The sequence below is a fragment of the Rhinolophus hipposideros genome, assembly GCF_964194185.1.
Source record: "Rhinolophus hipposideros genome assembly, chromosome: 8".
NCBI classification, from domain to species: domain Eukaryota; kingdom Metazoa; phylum Chordata; class Mammalia; order Chiroptera; family Rhinolophidae; genus Rhinolophus; species Rhinolophus hipposideros.
The window spans coordinates 44,556,587-44,578,762 of NC_138054.1; the positions used below are offsets into that span (position 1 = coordinate 44,556,587).

General features: G+C 32.4%; 1 protein-coding gene across 9 annotated transcripts in view; it reads right to left on the reverse strand.

Moving 5' to 3' along the window:
- LRRC7 (leucine rich repeat containing 7) overlaps nt 1–22,176 on the reverse strand; it is a 467,042-nt gene that overhangs the window by 234,778 nt on the left and 210,088 nt on the right. For all 9 annotated transcript variants that reach the window (XM_081056903.1, XM_081056902.1, XM_081056900.1 and 6 more), the window contains one exon: nt 8,265–8,343. In XM_081056903.1, the coding sequence (XP_080913029.1) occupies nt 8,265–8,343 (79 nt within the window). The remainder of the gene's footprint in view (nt 1–8,264; nt 8,344–22,176) is intronic.

Below are 22,176 nucleotides of genomic sequence, written 5' to 3' on the forward strand. Positions count from 1 at the left end.
ACCCCAGTCAGAGTGGCTTTCATCAACAAGACAAATAGCAACAAGTGTTGGAGAGGCTGTGGAGAAAAAGGAACCCTCATACACTGTTGGTGGGAATGCAGTCTGGTACAGCCGCTATGGAAGGCAGTATGGAGGTTCCTCAAGAAATTATGAATTGAATTACCATACGACCCAGCAATCGCTCTTCTGGGTATCTACCCAAAAAATCTGAAAGCATTTCTCTATAGAGACACGTGTACTCCAAAGTTCATTGCAGCTTTGTTTACGGTGGCCAAGATGTGGAAACAACCAAAATGTCCTTCGATAGATGAATGGATAAAGAAGTTGTGGTATATATACACAATGGAATACTATTCGGCGTTAAGGAAAGATGATATAGGGGCATTTGTGACAACATGGATGGATCTTGAGAGTATAATGCTAAGTGAAATAAGTCAGACGGAAAAAGCAGAGAAGCCTATGATTTCACTGATATGTGGTATATAAACCAAAAACAACAAATGGACAAGACAAACAAATGAGAAACAAAAACTCATAGACACAGACAATAATTTAGTGGTTACCAGAGGGTAAGGGGAGTGGGGGGTGGGTGATGAGGGTAAGGGGGATCAAATATATTGTGATGGAAGGAGAGCTGACTCTGGGTGGTGAACACACAATGGGATTTATAGATGATGTAATACAGAATTGTACACCTGAAATCTATGTAAATTTACTAACAATTGTCACCCCAATAAATTTAATTAAAAAAATTAGCATTAATTTTGAAATCCACGCATTTTGATTTAGATTACTGACCACTATAGTATAGTATTCCATTGTAAGGATATATCACAATTTATTTATTATCCTCCTTATAAAGAACATTACAATTGTTTCTAGTGTCTTGTTTGTTTTCTATTGCAAACATTGCCTCTGTGAATATTTTAAAACATAAAACCTTTCATACAAGGAAGTATTTAAGTTATATTCCTGTCCCATAGGAACAGCCCTCAACTAATAACTAGCAGGAGTATAAATAGCTCAGCTGCCTCACAGGTATTTTACATTGTTTCCCAGAGTTCCTCAGATAGATTAAGGTCCAGTGGTCTATACTAGTAAATTGCTCAACAAGTATTTCCTCAGACCACCTCCTAAATATACTCCTTGAATTGTTTCTAAACATCTGCTTCTGGGGAATACAGACTAAACACAATTGATATTTTTATACTAATTTGTAGGAATTTTTATACACTCTGATAATACTTATATTGATTACTTTTGCTACAAACATCTTGTTCCAGTTTGTATTTTGGAGTTGAATTGTTTGTGTATATTTTCATAGAGGATGTTTCCATAAATTTGCTCTTAAAGATGTAGGATTCGTAAAAGTAGAAAAAAAGGAGAAAGGAGGAAGGGAAGAGTGAGGGTGTTTATAATGTAGAGGTAAGAATTCACCTGAGATGGGTGACCAAGAGAAGATGCGTTCCAGAGAAAATGCTTTATGTACCAGCGTATTAGGAGTTAAGATTTGAAAATGTCAGTAGGGGGCGGGGTTTACAGGGTATTAAATATTTGACTCAAAGGTTTGAACTTTATCCTATAAGATTAAAAAAAAAAAACTATGGGAGATCATTGTTTTTCTTTATATTTTCCTTTGTTTTAATGCATTAGAGCTCATATCCTTGTAGTATGATAGTTTTTATGATAATGATAGAAATGTTCAATAGATTTCAACCCAATTTACCTACTATCTTCCTTTAATGTCCTCTACTTACTATACTGATTTGAAAGAAGGAATCATTCATGACTTTTTTTAAAAAAAGGTATTAATACATGTAAAACGAGAAGAATGTTGAAACCTTTGATCTAATAATTTACTTTAATGTTGTAACTACTAATAAGTAAAAAAGCCTTAAAATACTAATTTTCTAGATAGGTACAATTTGAATTATCCAGTTTCCCTTAGTCTACTATTCTGCATATGTATGCACTGAATGGTATTACATTGTACTGCTTCTTTGATCAAAAATATATTTCTTAATTTCTGCTTCACTGGAAAAATTTGTGCTACAAGGAAATCTGGCTTCTTACATACACACTTCTTTGAAGATTGAAGAATTGACCACATTGTGCAGATTCCAACTGCAAAACTGGACTGCCAAAAATAAATAATATGGAAAACCAGAATATAAAGTAAGATAATTTTTTTCTGCCTTGTTATAAACAAAGATGAGTTGACATTTTATTTTGAACCATTCTTTTTTAAAAACATAGAGTTAAAGGTTATATTTATATAGTATGTCCTATTAAAAATTTATGTATTTTTTTTATTTCAGTCATTTCATCAAGCATTTATTGAATGGTTACTCTGTGCTTAGATTAAAAATTAATGGCTTTTTTCTCACTTTCCCCATAGGATTCTATTCATAGATTTAGCAACATGCTTACACAAATTGTTCTTTGTACAAGTGCTGGGCATTTTCTCTTCCTGGGATAAATTATAAATTTCTTGAGGACAAGAAATTTTGTAATCTCCTCAATGATCTAGTACTGTATTTTGGAACATACTATTTGAAAAATATAAAAAGTCAGTAGGTCTACTAAAGAAGATAGTCAATTTTATTTACTTCTAATTTTGTGGTACAAATTTGTAGCTTTTTATAGAGACAATGGTCCCATTTGTCAATATCACCATTTCCAGAAGAATATTCAAGGAGAGGCAAGGAAGAAGATATTCCCAACAAGATAGATAAACTTGATGAAGTGGCTATCATGGATTTCTTTATCATCCTCCAAGCTACTCAATGAAATCCAACATTTTACACTAAGCTTGGGAGCTCTCAATAATGAAATAATATTATTATCCTAAAATCACTGGTGGTTTTTCACATTTGACTGATTAATTTAAAATATTATAATATGTTATATATATTGCTAAATAGTTCTCTGCTAAGAAAACACTTTTGTTTTATTAATTACTTAAATTAAAAGTGGCATATTCAAACTACAACAAAGAAAGGATGATAAAACCAGACACCCATATGGTTTAGTGGTTGAGCACATAGGCACTGATGTCAGAAGACCTGGGTTTGAATCACAGTCTTTCAATTATTATATCTACGACCTTTGCAAATCTTTGTAAGACTTAGTGTACTTACTTTTAAAATGATATTACATGGGAGGTAGGGTGAGGATAAGGGGGAAGGTGAGGAGATTAGAAAGCACAGTCAGTAACCACAAGATTGCAACAGAGATATGAAAGTCATTTGGGGAATATAATCAATAATGTTGTAAAGATTTTGTAGGGTATCCAATGGACACTTGTCTCATTAGTGAGACCACCTCAGGGATGATGTAGATGCCTGATCACTGCACTGTACACCTGAAGCTGAAGCTGAACAATAATGAATGTCAACTACAATTTTATATATATACATGTATATATATATATATATATATATTTATATATTTAAAACAAGTGGAGTACAGCATTAGGAATAGAGACAGTGGAAATGTAATGGCTATGTGCGATGTCAGAGGGGTAGTAGATGGGGGAGAAGGGTTATCACTGTATGAGGGATATAAATGATAAATGTCTAACTGTTACATTATTTTGTACACCTGAAAATAATAAAAAAAAGTTTGTACAAATAAAAAAATGGTATTACTAATATCTACTTCCATAGTTGCTCCAATGATTAAATGATGACATGCCCCATAGTAAGAACTCAGTAAATGGGAGCAATTATATTACTTTTATTTGGTATAATAGTATTGTTTTTATTCTGATCTTTCAATGTTAACTAGAATACTAATTAAATATTTTTATTAATGCTGTTTTATTATTGGAATAGGCAAATTAAGATTGGTTGCAGACATCCTTGTTTCAACATTTTTCTTTTCTAATTCCATTTACTTTAGCAGTTAAATAAAAACTTATTACAGGCATTTGACCTCTAACAGAAGAGTTAGACCAAATTAAATTACAGGTTTTATAAGTTGTGATTAAGAAGCTAATGTAAAATCTTCTACCCTTACTTGAAATGTATTTTACATCTAAATATTTAATTTATGTAACTTAAAATTCTAAAATTAATATAACTATTATTGAACGTTTGAAAGATAGGGAGAAAAGAAAAATACTTCTCATAATTTCACCTCCTTAACATTGCCATCATTACCGTTTCATGTATTTCTAATCTAATTTTCAATTAATTTTCTTAACATCACTGCAAACTTGTTTCATGATTTCTCCCTTTACTTTGCAATTATCTTTCAATTTTGCTATATAACCATAGTGACTCTATAATCTATCATCCAAACTAGGACATTTTTGAGAGTTAAAAGGGAGCTATTATTAATCATGCCACATCAAGAGGTGTAAAATGGGATGACTTGAGCAAACGGAGCCTAGATTCCCTTGAAATGAATGAAAGTAGAAATCTAAACTTTGAGGACCCTGCTGAGGAGGGCTTAAAAGGAAGTGAGGTACGGGTTATTAAAAATTTCCTCAACCTGACAAAGGGCATGTATGAAAAACAACAAGTAAGAATTTCACACAATGGTGAAAGTCGGAATACTTTATCTCTGTCTGGAAACAAGGCAATGATTTCCCTTTTCATCTCTTTCATTCAACATTGTACAGAAGGTCCTAGCCAGGACAATAGGAAAAATATAAATAAAGTCATACCGATTGAAAAGGATAAAAATGAAACTGTCTTTATTCACAGGTGACATGATTGTCTACCTAAGAAATCACCCTAAATCTATGAAATATTTACTAGAACTAATAAAAGAATTTACTCGAACTAGTAAGAACTAATAGTGAGGCTTTAGGATGTAAAGGCTATAAAAAAATCAATTGTATTTCTATATACAAGCAATAAACAACTGAATAATAGAAAAATCATTTGCAATTGTACAAAAACCATGAAATACTTGGAATAAAATGAACAAAACATGTACAAGACATATGCTGAAATCTACGAAACATTGATAAAAATACATTTTTAGAGTATAGATATATATTACAAATTATGCTCAGCGATAGGAATACTCAAGATTTTTGAGATGTCAATTTGCCCAAATTGATCTACAGATTCAATGTAATCCCTATCAAAAATCTAGAAAGATTTTATGTTTATGTAGACATTGGCAAGCTGATTATAAAATTTATCTGAAAAAGCAAAGGGCATAGAATAGCTCAAGTATTTTGATACAGAGGAAGAAAGTTGAAGGACTCACATTCCCTAATTGTATGAATTACTATAAAGGTACAGTAATTAAGACAGCATGGAATTGATGTTTAAAGATAGAATATAGATCAGTACAAAACAGAGAATTCAGAAATTAAACTACATACATATGATCAATTGATTTACAAAAAGACATTCAGGTAATTTTATGAAGAAAGGATAATCTTTTCAACAAATGGTGGTAGAACAATTGGATATCCATATTCAAACAAACAAACCAACAAATAAACAAAACATGACCCTCATACTTTGCACATATATAAAAATCAACTTCAAATTGATCATAGACCTGAGTATAAAACCTAAACTATAAGAGTTCCAGAGGAAAACTATAGAAAATCTTTATGACTATCAATTTAGCAAAGATCATTAAGATAGGAACAACAAGCATAAGCCATTAAAAATGTATAATTAGAACTTCATCAAAGTTAAAAACTTCTCTTTGAAAATCACTATTTTGAAAATAAAAAGGTAAGTCACAAACTAGGAGCAATTATTTGCAAACAGATATCAGATAAAGGACTTTTAGCCAGTATATATATATATAAAGAATTCTAATAATTCAATAATAAAAAGGCAAGTCAATATAAATGAACAAAAGATTTGAATTTTTTTTGCCAAAGAAACAATACAGATTGTAAATAAGTACATGGAAAGATGTTACTTATATATTAAAAATGTAAATTAAAATTACAATGAGATATCACCATGAGACAGCACATCTACTAGATTGGCTAAAATAGAAAAAAAACCCAAAACAGATCACACCAAATTCTGACAAAGATGAGGAACAAAGAAAACTCTAATAAATTGCTGATGGGAATGAACGATGAATAGCTGTTTTGGAAAACAGTTTGGAAATTTTTTTATAAGTTTAAACATACATGTACCATATTACCTAGCATGCTATTCCTAGGTGTATAACCAATAGAAGTGAAAACATATGCTTATGCAAACAACCTACATGTCTATCAAATTGTAGTAAATTCATACAATGGAATACTACCCACAAATAAAAAGGAATGTGATGCTGATTCTTGAAATGACATAGGTAAATCTCAGAATCAGTGTGTTAAGTAAAAAAAGTTTGATACAAAAGTACGGTACCATTCATATGATATTTTTGAAAAGGCAAAATCATGGGGATAGAAATCAGATCGGTGGATGACTGAGCTGAGGGAACTTCTTGGGGTGATGTAAATAGTTCATATCTTGATTATGGTGGTGGTTTCACAATTGTATACATTTGTCAAAATTCACTGAGCCATATACCCAAAAGGGTAAATTTTACTGCATATAAATTATATCTTTAAAAAAGTCTAACTTTAAAATTAGTGTGCTATGTAAATTGACTCTTCTATAAAGTAATTTTTTATGAATTCCCAAACTGTTTAATGTTTTTAGTGTTAGGCATTTTTTTTTGATGAAGTAGATCATTCAGTCATCTTTTAAAAAGTTCAACAATGAAAACAATTCAGAGACATAGCCAACAGGACTATAAACTTTAAGCTTCTTAAAGATGTGATTTATCATCTAACCTACTCCCAAAGAACTGAGCATGATTCCCAAATAAGATGAGCTATTAGAATTAAAGAGCTAGAAATCAAAACAATTCATCATCTGCCTGTGGCTTATGATTCAAGTCAGGGCCATGGCTGTAGTATTGATGTGAGAAGTTAGCAACATCTATTTCTTTGTTGAGAAAATTGCATTCAGGTCTAAACGTTTTGGGAAACACTTCTCACAGGATATTTTTTCCTTTCTTAGTCTAATTTTCAGGTAAAAAAGCTGTACCTTTCAAATACATTTTATTGCTTGATGTTCCACTTTCAACTAAAGGCCTTCAATTATTCCACAAACCATTCACTGTTAAGATCTCCATCTAAATTTTGAAGTCCTTCTTTCACATTCTCTTCCATTCCTATTCTCATCTATAGCTTCTTCTCATGATCCATAGAGAAACCATTCTCACTACTCCTTCTCCTCAACTCTGTTGGTGAAAAATTTCCGTTCAAATTTCCTTTGATAAACTTCCTTTGGTCTTCTTCTAAAAACATTACATTCATTAAATAAGTTTCCAATGGGCTTCAGGTTCTCTCGGTCTCTCCAACTTCATGTGGATACTGGACTGAGGCAGTTTTCTCCAACCCTGCTTGAAGTGTTTGTATAATTATAATGCCAGTCTTACTCTGGAACTCATTATCTGCATACCAATATCACTGATTTCTTTCAATCTCTTCCAAATATTACTACAACTGTCAATAGACTTTCTAGAGTTCATGTTCACTTTCACTGTTAAATGACTTTAACATGGAGGTTCATGGCTCATCTAACCCATTCATTTTGTGGTTTCTTGATCCACTTGTTCAATAGTACACCCTCTCTCACTATGATGTAACTGTAATTCACAAACATGGTCACATGCTGGGCCTTATTTTCCCATGGCATTTTTCTAATAACACATCACAAATACCCTATGTCTAATTACTAGCATCTTTACCATCCATTTTTTTCACTCTCGTATCCTCATAGAATGGTCTTTTTGTTCTTCCTGTAATCTTTGGCACACAAATGCTACCTCCTTCTGGTCATACTTAATTCTATTACCAGCTTGAACTATATGATAAGCTATTTTCATGCACCTATTAATCCCTTAAACTCTTGCACGCTCTTGAACTTTCATCATATCCTTGATGCTAATTTTCTATCATGACTATAACTAATAACTGTTTCCTTAGTTTCACTGCTCTTCCATGGAATGTTGCCTGAGAGACACAAAAAAATGATGACACAGTTTGCTTCAGAGTAATGCCATGATGCACCAATTAGGCCTTCATTGTTATCAGCAATGCTTTTAATCATCTTTTGCTGAACTGTTCTGATTTGATTATTCCTTTCACATCATTCTACTGAATTGAATTTTAAGTGAAGCATTTAAAATTAATTTATTATATAAATTTTTTTATCTTGGTACATTGTTATTCAGTGGAAACATAAAATAAATAAAATGAAATCACTTATACTCACTTAGAAATGGGATTGACACTGGCTTCAATAATTGTTAAACACTTACAGCACTTTATGTTTTCTGGAAATTCTTGTACACCTAAAATGTAAAAAAAAACGAAAGAACAAAAAAAAAAACAAAAACATGAAAATGTTCCAGTACAAAGTCTCTCCATTATAGTTCTAATATTAAGAATAATTAATTAAATGTACAGTATAAACACTAATGGGATAATCATTTAAGTAAGAATAATAACTTAATGTTATATATTAGTGTCATATCATATATACATACCTATCAAAAATAAAAGTTTAATGTCAATATTAGTCGACATTGAGAACAATTGTATATTTGGCACAAAATAGATCTTGGCTCTTTATGTACCCAAAGATATAAAAATAGTTTAGGTTGATAGTTACTATATTCTGCTACTGGAAGAAGGGGAAATCATCAGATGATAGAAAACAGAAGAGAAAAATCTTTGCTTCCTTCGTGTTATAAAATTGGAAAGATTGAACACATATATGTGAAAAATACATAAGGACAAATCACAAAACCAATAGATATTCTCAAACTAATATGGGGCTTTAACAAATTTTATGTAATTCTTCCTTGTTGGCACAAAGTGCAGTTCTGCAGTTCTGCATCTGCCTGAAAAGGTGAAGAGGTGAGCAGCCCTTCCTGGGTCATCTCTGGAGGCTCTGAGGTAGCCAGCCTAGCTCATTGCCCTTGGAGAACTATTCATCTGCTGTCACAGCTGTGCTGTTGGCTGTGTGACAGAAAAACACAAGTTTTTCTTACTGAAAATCAGTAAGTCACAAAACTTAATCCACAAATATGAGTGTCAGGGGTAAAAGATGTGGACGACATTTCAATCAGTTGGTACAAATGAGTTAAATATAGTAGGCCCTGCAAAGGTTAGAAAACAGCTATCTGAAGCCATTTCTATATGTCTGCAATACCACCTGCTCTCAATTTTTGAAACCATTACTAAAGATGTAAAAATATCCATACAGTACGAGTCCTGCTGAGCACTTCATATCTGACAGAAGGATGAGGAACTTTATGTGGCAGATTTTAGTTGAACCTTTTTTTTGTTTCTTTAAGAAAGAAAACACTCCACTTCCTAGATTTAGTTCACCCAAACCAGCATGTCCACAGGACCTCAGAGACCAGTGAAGCAGCAGGAGGGGGATCAGACCAAGGCAGATTGTTTATTCAGTGTAAAGTAAGGGTATGAAAGAGAGGATGGGGACATTTCTCATGCCATTTTTCCTTATGTGAAATTTCATCATAAACTATGCTCTCCAAAAATTATTGCTCAAGCATTTCACCCTCTTAAAATGCCCAAGGTATTTTAGGAGCCCCATTATGTATGAATTGAATGAGAAAGGCCAATTCTCTTTATTGGAAAGGCCTTAACACCTAGAGCTGTCCTCATTTACTAGATGTGAACAAAATGGCCAAAAAGTCAACAGCTAACTAACCCTTGAGCTATCCTCAATATTTTACCTTAGTATTCATATTTGCTTTGGATATCTACAACCAACAAAGCCTTCTTGTTTTCTCCTTTTGGCTTTCTCTAGTTATTCACCAATCTGGGCTCATTACACACGGGTAGGCCTGATGCCTTATGTCTGCATTAGGATGATATTTCCTTAAATTATGCATAAAACAAGTCATGGGAGCAGAAGCCAATTAAAATACGATTTTAAGGAAAATACTGTATCTCTTTGTGTTCTACTGAAAATGGAATTCCCTGCTGTGGTGGAAATGCTAACACAGTATTTGTTTAAAAACTTGTATTACACTGTTTACAGCTGAAACTTAAAAATGTCCAGAGCAGTGTCCATTGGATTAGGATGGAATCCCAATTTTACCACTCACTGGTTGAGTAACTCTAGGCAAGTCACTTAAATGCTCAATGTCTTAGCTTCCTACTGAAAAATGGTGATCATATAAATGGTATCATCAGAGTGTTGCAGTGAGGATTGAAAGAGATAAAGTAATTGGCAGAAAATGCTGTATAGATGTTACCTATAATTACCAGAAATAAATAGAAGCAGAGGGTATCAGTCAACAAGGGAATCAACAACATGCAAATATATAACAAGTTTATGCTCAGCAATACTTGTATATTTTTGCTGATGTTTTTATAGCTATCTTAATTTGTTTATGAAAGTTGGAACAAATTTGGAAAAATAGGTGACAGGGAAATTTTTCCATATGGACCAATATATGGGCCCTAGAGTTTAGGAAAAATACTTAGAGTATAACCTCAATTTGTAGTTCAATCTAAACATGGCATAGTTAAAGGCAGAGGTTGGAAGAGTGACCGAATTCCAGTATTTTCGCCCAACTAGCCATCTTAGGCAGACATTATAATATTCAAGTGTCACTCACTCATTCCTTGCCTAATTCAAAAGGTTTTTCTGAGTATTAGATGGTTTGAATGTAAAGAACTTAGTATCATGTCTGGAGCTTAATAAATACCTTATAAATACTAGATAAAACTCATGTATTAATAAGAGAAAAGTTAATTTACACTTCTCTATGCCTGTGTGTAAAATAATTTAATTTTCTTAATAACCTTGTGAGGAAGATATATTAGGCAATATTACTTTCATTTTATGGATGACGAAACACACATTCACAAGGATTAGGAGACTTATTTAAATATCTAAAATAAGTGTTTATAGATGGAAATGGATGCAGGTGGGATTTAATTCATTTTTTAACCCCATATTCTTGTTCATATTTACTCCATTATGCTTACATACTACTAAAATTATTTTAGATTTTATTATATAACCCACATTTTTATTAACCAGTCTTTGAGATTGGTTTCTAGTCCTCTGAGCACAGTGTTTTCAATTTATAAAAAGGTTTTATGTATCTCTCTCTGTTTCTCTCTCTCTCTCTTTCTATATTATATATAATATATATTATATATTATATACAATATACATATATATACAAATGCACACATACATACACATTTTATAAGATGGACTTTGTATTGATTTTCAAATTTATTTTTCCAGAAATAGGGGGATAAATATCCTTTACTTTAACAATATATCTTATTCCGGCCTTTACTTGTGATTACTGTAGGAAAAAGGATCAAGCATTTGTAGGCCATGCAATTCAAGTTCTAACCCCTGTTTTTTAGTTGAGACATCTCAGAGTCTTTCTAACAGAGCTCCACAAGGAATTATCTTCTAAGGGCATCACAAGTTCATTTATTTTGGGAATCCCTGGAGATTCAAGTTTATTGTATTTAGACAAGATTCAAATCTGGCTGAACAACAAATAAGGGCTGTACTCTAAAATAATTACACAGAAAGTTTTGTGATCTATAGGTAAAGTGGTATATTTACCTAAAAAGTGGACAATTGTCCTATTCACAAATAGTAGATGGCATCAATAAATGTTTATCATCCAAATTAGGACACTGTGGTAATATTTTTCCCAATGTGTTTACTTCAGCAACTATACCACAAATTTATTTGTAATATGTCCACAAAAATTCTGTCAAATGAAAAATAATATTTCTGTATTCTGAACTTAAAATATCTTAGAAACAAAAGCTTTTAATGCAATGGAATTATTCATAATTGTATTAACAAAATATTAACATCTTGAAGAAGAAAATATGTAATAGAATACTTTATCTGATTGTTTCTTTGTCTTTTCCCTTTTTGAAAAACTGTTTGAACAAATTCCTGCTCAACTTTAATTATTCAAAAACTGATGCACTTTGTGGGGTTTTCATTCTTTTTCTCTTTCCTACTATCTCCATTAGACCATCTCACTGGTGTGCAGAAGAAGGGAGAGGAGAGAATTCCAAAATCAATCAAATATCCAACTATAATTTTATATATATAATGTGATGGCTCGGTGCGAGGTCGGAGGGATAGTGGATGGGGGGAAAGGGGTTCACAGTGTGAGGGATATAAATGATGAACGTGTAAGTATTACCTTGTCTTGTACACCTGAAACTAATAAATTTAAAAAAATAAAAAAAATAAAAAAATTTATGAATCTTTTCTGCTTAGCATGGGAAAAAGAAGTCATGGCTAAGATTACATTTCAGTATATTCAGTTAATTGTTTTTATGTGGATTAACCTGTTTATTACTAATGCAGACAATTGAGTCTTGATAGAAGGATTTTAAGTTGATAATTAATATAGTTTTCAATTTTAATTATAAAAAAGATTACTGATGTAAAAATAAAAATCAAACTAAAGCATTGTTAAAATCTTGTGTTAGGCTTTAAATTGGTATTCAAGTATAAAAGCAAATGTTTTTTACCAATGCAATACATAAGTGTGGAATCTAAATGTACCAAACAATCTTCTCATTATCAAATATAGAGCCTAACAACAGCAATAGCAACACTGACCCTCATGATCATAAATGAAAGATCCTTGAAAGGCAAACCTGAGTGTAAGACATTTCTATAACATATACTCTGTTTTTCAATCTCATATTCTGAATTAATTAATTGTCTGAATATATTTATTTAATGTGTTATAATATTTACCGTCCCTATCTACTCTCTCATCTAAATCCTCAGTAAGAATATTATCCATGTAAATACATTTAAATTCTATCAAAGATGGATCAAAAATACCTGGGTATGACCCAGCAATACCACTCCTGGGTATTGATCCAAAGAAATCCAAAACACTAATTTGAAAAGATGTACGCACCCTTATGTTTACTTCAATGTTATTCACAATAGCCAAGATATGGAAACAACTGAATTGACCATCAATAGATAACTGAATAAAGAAATTGATTATACACACACACACACACACACACACACACACACACACACACATCCAAAAAATGTATACAAATTTTAAGAAATGAAAACTATTAAAATTGTAATAATATATAATGATAATAAAAAATGAATACAAGTCATATTTGACTTCTGCAGTAACAAGCATGCTCAAAGTGGTTGCCATCAGTGTCCAGATACTTCTGATTATGGTGAACTACTGCTTGAGCAAAGTGTCCTTTTGTATACATTTTTTTGGCACCCCCGGTATATTTAATATATATTAATTATATGTATACATATGTATACATAATGTAAGTATATGTATATTATATCTATCTATATCTATCTATCTACTTCTATCCATCTATCTATCTATCTATCTATCTATCTATCTATCTATCTATCTATCTATCTATCTATCTGTATGTATGTATTACTCTGCCATAGAAAAAAAAGAAATTTTACCATTTGCAACAATATGGATGGATCTAGGCGGCATTATGCTAAGTGAAGCAAGTCATACTGAGAAAGACAGATACCATATGATCTCACTTATATGTGGAATCTAAAGAACTGAATAAATGAACAAACAAAACATAAATAGACTCATAGATACAGAGAACAAACTAATGTTTGTTAGAAGGGAGGGGTGTTGGGGGGATGGGTGAGAAGGGGAAAGGATTAGGAAGTACAAATTACAAGTTACAATATAGTCACAGGGATGTGAAATATAGTATGGGAAATATAGTCAATAATATTGTAAAAACTATGCATAGTGTCAGATGGTTACTGGACTTATTGGGGGGGAATCACTTCATAAATTATAAATGCCTAACCACTATGCTGTACACCTAAAACTAATATAAAATAATACTGAATGTCAACTACAACTAAAAAAAAATATAGTCACTGAATGTAAAGTACAGTATAGGGAATATATTATAATTAATGGTGTTGTAATAGCTATGTATGATATCAGATGGGTAGTACACTTGTGGGGATTATCACTTTGTGAGGGGTATAAATGTCTCATCACTATGGTGTTTTGTACACCTAAAATTAATAATAAAAAATAAAAAAATAAATTAAAAAAAGAAATGCTGGCAACTTCAAATTTAACTAGGGTGATTAGGGTAAGCCTCAATGATTGGAAAGATGGCATTTAAAAGATGTGAAGAAGGTGAGAGAGAGAAAAGGGCACAGATATCTGCGTGTCAAAGGGAAGAGGAACCAAGTTTTCTTTAGAATGGAAAAAATAATAGCAGGTGTGTATGCCTATTAAAACAAACAAGCGGAGAGGAAAATCTTGATGATGCATTAATAGTAGAGTCTGAAGAAAGCTGCTAGAGTGATATCTGTGGATAGGCAATAAAGGGTGGTTATCTAGTGAAGAAATTGGTTTCAGAGAGGAACAGGGGTAGTTCAACTACACTAACAGGCAGGAATCAGAGACTATGGGTGCAGATGCATGTAGATGGGTAGATATGATGGTTAACAGCCTGTAGAAGTTATCTTCTGAGAGCCTTAATATATTCAGTGGAATAGGATTGAAAGCCATGAAGATGGCAGAGGAGGTGTGGAAGGGTTCAAGGCAGAGGAAAACATGTGAAATAGTCACCAGAAGAGGAGAGTCATTAGATAAAGGAAATATTACATGATTGCTGGGAAGCATTAAGGTTGTACTTTAGAATTTCTGTAATGAATTTCAAGTTATGTCAATGTAATTGTTTTTTCCAGATCCTTTCAGCAATAGGTAGAGAGTTGGGTTCAACCAGGATTGGAATTTTACTGAGCATACACAGTGACAGGAGAGGAGCAAGGGTGTCAAGGGGGTTATTTGACGATTGACAATGGAATTTGAGCTGTGCCAAAAGGGCAGAGAAAACAGCAAGGATGAAAGAATTCCTGAGAAGGCAGTGGTATTAATAGACTGGTGGTTCTGGTGGGGTCAAAGGATGGTTGGATTTTTATAAGAGAAAGTGTTCTGGAAAGATAGGAGGATGGAAATAGAGTGAGATTTGTCCTTTGACATTCAATTTCTTGATATTCCTGACATTATCTAGCTCAGACCTAGGAAAACAATGGTAACTTGGCAAGTGTTTGTTAATTTGCATTGAATTATATTTTTGCATCAATACCTTGAAGCAATGAACATAACTTCACAAAATGGAAAGACATATTTAATTTTAGTACAGAGGCTTTAGATTGAAATTACATTTTTTACATGAAAAAGGTAACTGTCTGTTTCCATACAAATATAATATAAAAAACTTTTTATAAATACCAAATTTTAAACTTTTTAGTGTTCTCGCAAATGTATTACCTTTTGTTTATTACTTATAAATCTTTATATAAATCAGTACACATGATAATAGTTATGGATAATGTATTTTGAAATGTTTGTTTTTCTGAATTTCATAGATATCATCAGCCCAAATTACTCTGTGATAGAAGTGCCATATGCTGATAAAAGACAAAAATCATAATGTTATATCTTGTATATAAAAAGGGAAATCTATGAGATTTTAATATTTTATGTGATATTTTAATTCCAATACCAACTTTCATATATTTTTTTTCAGTTTTGATTAGGCAGGTGGTTATTTGTGTATCTGATAAATTGAATTAGATTTATGAGCAGAAAGAATGGAATTTATTGAGAAAATATTATAAGCACTTTGCTTTATTTTGTCTTCACAACAGTTTTATAATGTGGTTTATTATTCTCATTTAACCACTGAAGAAACTGAGGCTCAGAGGCTAGCCAGGATTTGAAACCAGGCCAACCTTATTCCAAATACTATCATATTTTACCTATATTAAACTGCCTCCATCAAATCTAGGATTTAAACTACTTTGGGGTATAAGTTTTAGCTACCCAAGATTGGCCATGCAACATTTATAATAGAGTACTATACATTGCATTTGTTCCCTATATAATCTCCAGGTCAAATACAAACAACCAACATTCTGGAACTTTGAGTTTAATGCGTACTCAAGATTGACCACGTAGCATTCTTACAGGGGCATTGTAAACTGCATTTGTTCTATAATTACCTTTGGTCAAACTTCACAGAGTATCAATTTTCTGGAACTTTGAGTGTAATGCTCAGGTAATAAAGTTTTTTACTTCTGAATTTAATATACCACCAATCAGCATCATAAGCCTAGCTCAGAATCTTTTTATTCTTTATATATAGTTCGACAGATAGCTATAAGACGGAACAAATAGGAAGACGCGGCTACTTAAAATAGTCAGGATGTCCATATGAAGAAACTATAACTGATGGTCTGATAATAGATGTGGTGATGGGAAAACTATGAAGTTAACACCAGGACTCTTCAAGTCTACTGTTCTTATTTTGTGCAGAGGCAAGCAGCCACACATATTTAATAAAAAGTTCAATAATGCAATCCATGAGGAACCCAAGTCCACTTGAGAAAGTTAAATTGCATTAATTACACTCATAATATTGTGATATGAAACGTTTAATAATGTGATATGAAACTTTTTTGAATAATCATTCAGAATGATTCAAACACGGTAAAAACTTTTATGTTAAAAAAGAATAAACTGTAATTTAATTTTGTTAAATTATTTTGTGTATAAACCCACATTTCCCAAGGATATTCGGTAAATGGGGCAATATCTATTAAATAGGAAGTACGGATTAGAGGGAGATTTCAGCCATTGGGTTAGTAAATTTGGGAAAAACAGGTCAGCTAACTCAGAGAGTGGGGGAGAGAGAGAAAGAACAAACAGACTGAAATGTTTTTTTTTTTACTTCTAACCACTCTAGTGAAGAAAGCCAAGAATTCAGAACCTAAGCAAGAAGAATTAAAGATCTCCTGCAAGACTCTGCCTATTTTAGTGGCATTATAAAGAGAAAAAGCAAATGCAGGTAATCAATAATTTGAGAGACTTACGCTACTGATTCTGCCTGAGGGACACGTCTAGAGACAATTTTGAAAAGTCTTTATGACCTTGACCAATGAGTTCATTCACAAAGGAATGAATCTGACTTAGTCAAAATGAATTAAAATGACACCTGATTCCCTTCCCTACTCTCCCCCTGCTTTAACAAAATATGTATTCAGTCACTATTATGTGAAATGAACTGTTTAATAATCTTCATATTTGACTAATAATTTTTTCCTTTGTTATCAATCAACCCCTTTATTGAGCACTTACTGGACCTGTACTGTGACAGAGGCTGTTATAAACAGTGTAAGGTGCAGCAGTTCTAGCTTTCAAACGGTTTATACTGAAACTGGGAGGGAGTATGCTCACAATGTTTCATTACCAGTTCAATTTTGTACTCTTACAATTTTCCAGGATTTACAAGGACACAGAAGACAGCTTAATCACTCAGCTCAGAAAATGCTCTGCTGTGACTGTAGAAAAATGAAAGCCCAACACACACTTCAGGAAGAAGAGGGGGTGGGAAAAGTTCCTTTCTGCCTTATAATTAGATATATTACCTGATTGTAAATTCTATCCCCGAGGAACTAAGTGTTGGTAACACACATATGCAATATTTGTTGATTTTATTTAATGATGATGGCATTAGAAAGAGGTAAAAGGTCTGTCATCAAGCTGAGAAGGTGGCAGGAGGGCAGACTTAGTTTTTGTTGCCCTCATATTCTTTAACAGAAATAGAAGGAGCCAATCAGTTTAGCACTATAATCTTGGATAGAAACAGATTCTGGAGAAAGGGAAAGTAGTCTTATAGTGAGGGAAGTGCTAGTGGTTTTTCAGATAAATAACTCATTAAGAGTGTTGAAAGTCAGGCATTTAATAAGGAAGCATAATAAGCTTTACTCTAAACAAATGGCATAATCATTTGCCCAACACCAAAGAGCATATTTATTGCTCTTGAGAACAAATGCATGGTAACATTTTTTCCCCAACTCACATAAGACACCCTATGAATTTATATATGCATATATAGTACCAGAGTCTATTGTTCTCTTAATGTGCTCAAACGTTTAAAGATTTTTATCATTTAACTGGTTACTCACATCTGCCTTTTCTAGTGTGTTTGAGGGAAAGTCTCTCTCTTCATTGAAAGTTGAGAAGATACTGTTTGTCTTTAGTGTTTTGCATGCGTTTGGGGAAGGGGAGGAATAATTGGCAAGCTGGTAAAACATATAATAATGCCTTCAACTCTGATTGCATTTCATTACAACTAACAACAGTAATTTTTGCCACTATGATGCTTTTTAAATCCATTCTTGTATAGAAATAAGTTTTAGAGGATGAGAGGAAAATCACTTAATTGCTGCAGAATTAGAAAGGGCTTTCACATTAATTCATTTTCATCAAAGTCCTTAAATTATAGTGTCATAGTCTCTCTGAAGCTTTGACAAATCAACAATCATACTTAAAACTGAATCACTGCCTAATTGAACCTTATCATTCATTACCTGGCTTTATCATATAAAACAATTTACTCCATTATGACCATGAATCAGCTTTATAAACAGGCAGATGCTATTCAGAGATCACACTATATAAAACGTATACATCTCTGATGGACAGGAGGTTTTTATTTTACTGTTGAATTAAGATCTGAGGAATAAAGGATAAAAGACCTATTGATATGAAAACTGGTATTTATCTACTGATTGCTGCATGTAAATTTGGGATCAGAAGGACTCAGAGAGGAAAGGTAATTTACAAGCAGCATGGATATTTATTTACCTCTCCCATATATATATACCTGGGGTGCCAAAAAAAAGTATACACATGACTTGTGTTCATCTTTTGTTATCAGTATATACTGAGTATTACAATTTTAATACAGTTTTTACTTTTCTTAAAATGTATATACATTTTTATGGCACCCTCTGTATGTGTGTGTATATGCACACACACACATATGTATCCACATTTCAAAAAATTGACTAGAAAATGTCTTAATAATGTTCAAGGTTAAAGTACTTATTTTTAAAGAGAAAAAGTAGAATCTTTATGAAAGAATAGAATCTTTATTGAACACAAGAGGTTGGGATCTCATTTTCCAGTTCATTTCTTCTCAGTTCATTATGTGTGTTCAATATTCCAACTAGGTAAATGTTCCAAGCATTGGGTGCTTTCAATGTTCCAAGTATGCAAAAATCATTAAGAAACAGTATTTGTCGTAATGAAAGGTTATTAATGTAATGGAGAATAAAGTATATAATTAGTAGATCCCTAGCCTATGCCCAATAATCAGAGAATATGTATTTATATCACGAGAAATAAAGTATATTTAAAAAATTGACCATACTTGGCCAGAATGTGAAAGTCAATAAATGAGAAATTAGTATCATCTAGACCATGTAGTCTGCAACATATTTCAATAAAAATATGATGAACTAAAAGATACATAAACATATTGGAAAACTAAAAAACAATTGAGTAAACCCTAAGGAAGTAGAAGAGGCATAATAAAAACAGCCACAGTAGAAAGTAATAAAGTAGAAATTAATGACTAGAAAATCAACCAACCAATCAACCAGCAAACCAACCAACCAACCAATAGAGAGACTAATAAGCCAAAAGAGTATTATTTAAAAGATTAGTAAAGTAGAAAAACCTCTGGCATGATGAATGATAAAAATGTTAAAAATGGATAGCACAATTAACATTAGGAAGACAAAGGAAGAAACAGTCACAGATATGGTAGATATTTATACAATGCATAAGAGAAGCCTAAGCACAATGTTTGACAATAAAATTGACCGTTTGGATGATGCACTAGATGATTTCCTAGAAAATTAACTTATAAAAAGAAGACTCAAGAAGATTTAAATGTATAAATGTATAAGGATGGGAAAGAAAAATGAATTGTCATATGCAGATGATATGATTTTATACAGAAAAATTCAAAAGAATCTACTAGTTATATATTAGAACTTAAAATTAGCACTGGGGCTGAATAAAAGATCAAGATATAAAAATTAGTAATGTTTCTATGAATCAATTAAATTTAGATACAATGCTTTTTTAAAAAAGAATACAATCTATAAACTTAAACTAGCAACTTACCTGCAAGTGAATTAAAGGCCCAAGTGTAAAAAGAAAAACTAGAATATATAGACAATATATGATATTAGAAAAGAATTTCTTAAATAAGCTATAAAAATGCAAACTATAAAAAGAAAAGTGATACATTTTAGTACATATAGATGACAACTTCTTGATGGCAAACGGTATCTTGTCCAAAGTGAAAAGATAAGCCACAAACTCAGAGATAATATTTGTAACCCATTTAACCAAGGGACTAGTGTCCACAACACATAATCACCAAGAACATCCATAACTGATAAACAATCCAAAATAAAAATAGGCCAAGAAAGACAATTAATAGAGCAATATACTCTATACTTGCCAATAAGAAGAAATGAGAAATTTCCAACTCCTCTAATGATTAGGGAAATATAAACTAAAATACCCAGCTATCCTTCCATTTGATTGGCCAACATTTAAAATATCCACTAACCCCAAGAGCTGGCAGAGATATGAAGCAGCAGAAACTTGGTACTTTGCTGGTACAATTAGATCCATGCACATTGATCATTAAGGACAAATTTCAGAAATATAACGTCGAATGAAAAACTTGCAGAACAACATGTACAATGTATTAATTAGCACTTCACTGAAATTTTGAACACACTAACTCTGAGAGGGAGGAAGTGGGAAGGGAGGAGGATGAGAAGTTACAAGTTTCTGTAATGTTTTATCTACTTGAAAAACAACTAGAGTGTGATATCTATAATAAATGCTAATATTTTAATCGCATGGTAAGCATATTGTTGTGTCCTATTATTTCTTTCATGCTTAAAATATTTAATAGCTTGAAATTAAGAGTACATAAATACTTTAATGTAATTGTCAAATGTTTTTGATAATAAACTGAGTTTTGAATGATGAGTAAGATTGAACCAGGTGAAAGAGGTGTATGAAAGGTGATTTAGGCTGAGAAAATAACATAATCACGGAGATGGTGAAACAGCATTAAATATTTGAGGCAACTCTTCAGTTTCTAGACCATACGGTTAAAAAGTGCTAATCATCTTTGTGAGGTGGGCAGATGACATGCAAGTGTAGATGGAGGTCAATTGTGGGGACTTGTAGTGCTCTGTTAGAGAACCTACATTCTATCCTAGATCAACTGAAATATCTTAAGAAGGAGAGTAACCTAACCACATTTGCAATTTAGAAAGAGTGATAAAGCTCCTTGTGGAAGATGGGTTTGTGAATGGTTGCGGCAATTAATGGGGCTGGGGACACCATTAGGAGGTGATTTAAGGAGTCTGAAAAAAAGAAAGACTAAATTAAAATTGTATGGGAATGGTGAGAAGAAAACAGAGTTGACTATATTTACAAGGTCTATTTGGCAGGATTGGATGACTGACTGCATAGGGGAGTCAGAGGAAAGAATGAATGTTTGTGTTCAATGCCTGTGTGGATGATAGTAACATTAACAGAGAACTGGACAATGGAGGAAAAGCATTTTGGGATGGATGATGAATTTGGTTTTTAGATATATTATGTTTGGGGGTGTTTGTTGAATATATCATAGCTAAGTCCAGCATGCAGTTGGCTATACCAGTCTGAAGCTGGAGGGTAGCTCAAAACTTGACATGAAATAATCATTACCACAAAAGAACACTGATTTTAGTGGTTACTCCTTACTTATTACAATGCCATTTCTATGTTTGCCAGCATTCAGTTACACTATTTAACAAGACCCCAGTATAAGGTGAAGATCCCATTCTATGTAGGGTCCCTAATGTATGTAATGCAATATAAATACACACTATATATTTCAAAACAATGCTTCTGCATAACGGTATTCACCTGCCAAACATTTATTGAGCACCATCACGTATGTTGGGAATTGTGTTAGCCACTCCACATAGAGAGATAAACAAGATAGTCCCCGATTTCAAGGGTGTCACAATCTAGTGAAATAAATAGGGATGCATAGAAATTAAATTACGGAGTGAGGTAAATTCAAATAAAAAACATACACAAAGTATAACAGAGGAAGGAACAATTAATTCTTTGTGTATAGGGTCTCAGGAAAATTTCCAAGAATAATGACATCTAAAACGTCCTTTTAAAGGTGAAGAGGACCTACGTGTG